We start from the raw sequence: 1,904 nt of genomic DNA, 5'->3' as shown, positions 1-1,904 counted from the left end.
GGAGGGGAGGGGGCGAGGGGAGGGGAGGGGAGGGGGCGGGGGGGGAGGGGGGGGGGAGGGGAGGTGGGTAGGGATTCATTCATTCATTTCGTTGTTTGCTTGCAATTATATATATATATATATATATATACGAGCGTTGGAGGTGGAGGGTGGGGGGGAGGGGGGGGGTCGGTGGGGGGAGTTAGTGGGTGCATGGGGGAGGGGGAGGGGCGGGGGGGGGGGGGCTAGGGAGGAGGGAGAAGTAATAAGCCAAAGGAAGGTAAGAAGAAAGGGCCAGGAAAAAAAAGAAAGGAAAAAAAAAAAAAACAAAACAACAAACAAACAAACAAAAAAACCAAACTCAGCTCGTCAGGAGTGTGGGTAGAAGAGGGGTTAAGGTAAGGGAAGGAGGAAAGATGGAGGGTCAGGGGGGCGGGGGCTGGGGTTGGTGGGGGGAGAGAGAGAGAGAGGAAAAAAGAAAAAAAAAAAACAAAACTAGATTCTAGTTGTTAGGGGTGTAGAGAGAATCAGGGTCGGGCTTGGCGTGCTTGTTGCACTGGTCGGCGGTGCAGCAGTAGGAGCAGATGAACTCTTCCTGGACGATCTGGTTGGGGTCGTAGTTGTTGCACAGAGTCTCGTTGCCGGCGGCCATGCCCGTGTACCAGTGGTCACACTCGGCCTCCGTGGCGCATCTATGGTTACGCGGATGGAGGACAATCGTGGAGATGGAATTATTTTTGGTTGGTTGGTGGGTTGGTGGGTTATGGTGGGTTGGTTGGTGGGTTGGTTGGTGGGTTGGTGGGTGGTTGGTGGGGTGGTTGGTGGGTGGGTTGGTGGGTTGGTTGGTGTATTGGTGGGTTGGTTGGTGAGGTGGTTGGTTGGTTGGTGGGTGGGTTGGTTGGTGGGTGGGTTGGTGGGTTGGTTGGTTGGTGCGTTGGTTGGTGTAGTGGAGTGGAGTGGACATCATTTGCTTTGTTTGATGGTGTGAGTTGTGGAGTGGAGTAGAGTGTTTTGGAGTCGGGTGGAGTGTTGTGTGTGTTGTGGAGTGGAGTGGAGTCTAGTGCGTTGTGTGTAGTGTAGTGTTGTGTAGTGTAGTTTAATGTAGTTTAGTGTAGTTTGTAGTGTAGTGTAGTGTAGTGTAGTGTAGTGGTTTGGTGTGTACTAGAGTGTGTGTGTGTGTGTTTGTGTGTGTGTGTGTGTGTGTGTGTGTGTGTGTGTGTGTTTGTTTGTTTGTTTGTGTGTGTTTGTGTGTGTGTGTGTGTGTGTGTGTGTGTGTGTGTGTGTGTGTGTGTGTGTATGACCGCAGTTCTCTGCGTCATCAGCGTCCTCAAGACAGGACTCTCTCTCTCCCCCCCCCCCTCTCTCTCTCTCCGCCCTCTCTCGCTCTCCCTCTTTCTCTCTCCCCTCTCTCTCTCTTCCTCCCTCTCTCTCTTCCTCTCTCTCTCCCCTTCTCTCTCTCTCCCTTGTTCTCTCTCTCTCCATTCCCCCTCTCTATCTTCCTCTCTCTATCCCCCTCTCTCACACTCTCTGTCTTTCCTCTCTCCCCTCTCTCTCTCCCTCTCTCTCCTCTTTTCTCTCTCTCCCCTCTCTCCCTCTTCCTCTCTCCTTCTCCCCCCTCTCTCTCCCCCTCTCCCTCGCTCTCCCTCTCCCCCCTGCTCTCTCTCTCTCTCCCTCTCTCTCTCTCTCCCTCTCTCTCTCCCCTCTCTCTCTTCCTCTCTCCTTCTCGCCCCCCTGCTCTCTCTCTCTCTCTCTCTCTCTCTCTCTCTCTCTCTCTCTCTCTCATTCGTCATTGTTTCAGCCCACCTCTTAGTCAGTCCGTGGGTGCCGTCAGCACTGTTGATGATCTGGGAGGAGCAGAAGGGGGCTTCCTCGGGACACTGACGGATGGACTCGATCTCCTTCTCACAGAACGGGTCCACACACAC

The 1,904-nt window shown here is 53.9% G+C and overlaps 1 protein-coding gene across 1 annotated transcript in view; it reads right to left on the bottom strand.

Annotated features, from left to right (window-relative positions):
* Positions 1–477: 477 nt before the first annotated feature.
* LOC143276279 (uncharacterized) overlaps positions 478–1,904 on the bottom strand; it is a 38,650-nt gene continuing 37,223 nt past the window's right edge. The window contains exons 18-19 of the mRNA XM_076580777.1: positions 1,783–1,904; positions 478–671 (exon numbers count right to left, since the gene is read on the bottom strand). The exon at positions 1,783–1,904 is cut by the window's right edge and continues 11 nt beyond it. Of these exons, the coding sequence (XP_076436892.1) occupies positions 482–671; positions 1,783–1,904 (312 nt within the window). The 3' untranslated portion in view covers positions 478–481. The remainder of the gene's footprint in view (positions 672–1,782) is intronic.

The sequence above is a fragment of the Babylonia areolata genome, chromosome 31 (genome assembly GCF_041734735.1).
Source record: "Babylonia areolata isolate BAREFJ2019XMU chromosome 31, ASM4173473v1, whole genome shotgun sequence".
Lineage (NCBI taxonomy): Eukaryota > Metazoa > Mollusca > Gastropoda > Neogastropoda > Buccinidae > Babylonia > Babylonia areolata.
This window is presented reverse-complemented; position numbering and strand designations above follow the sequence as displayed.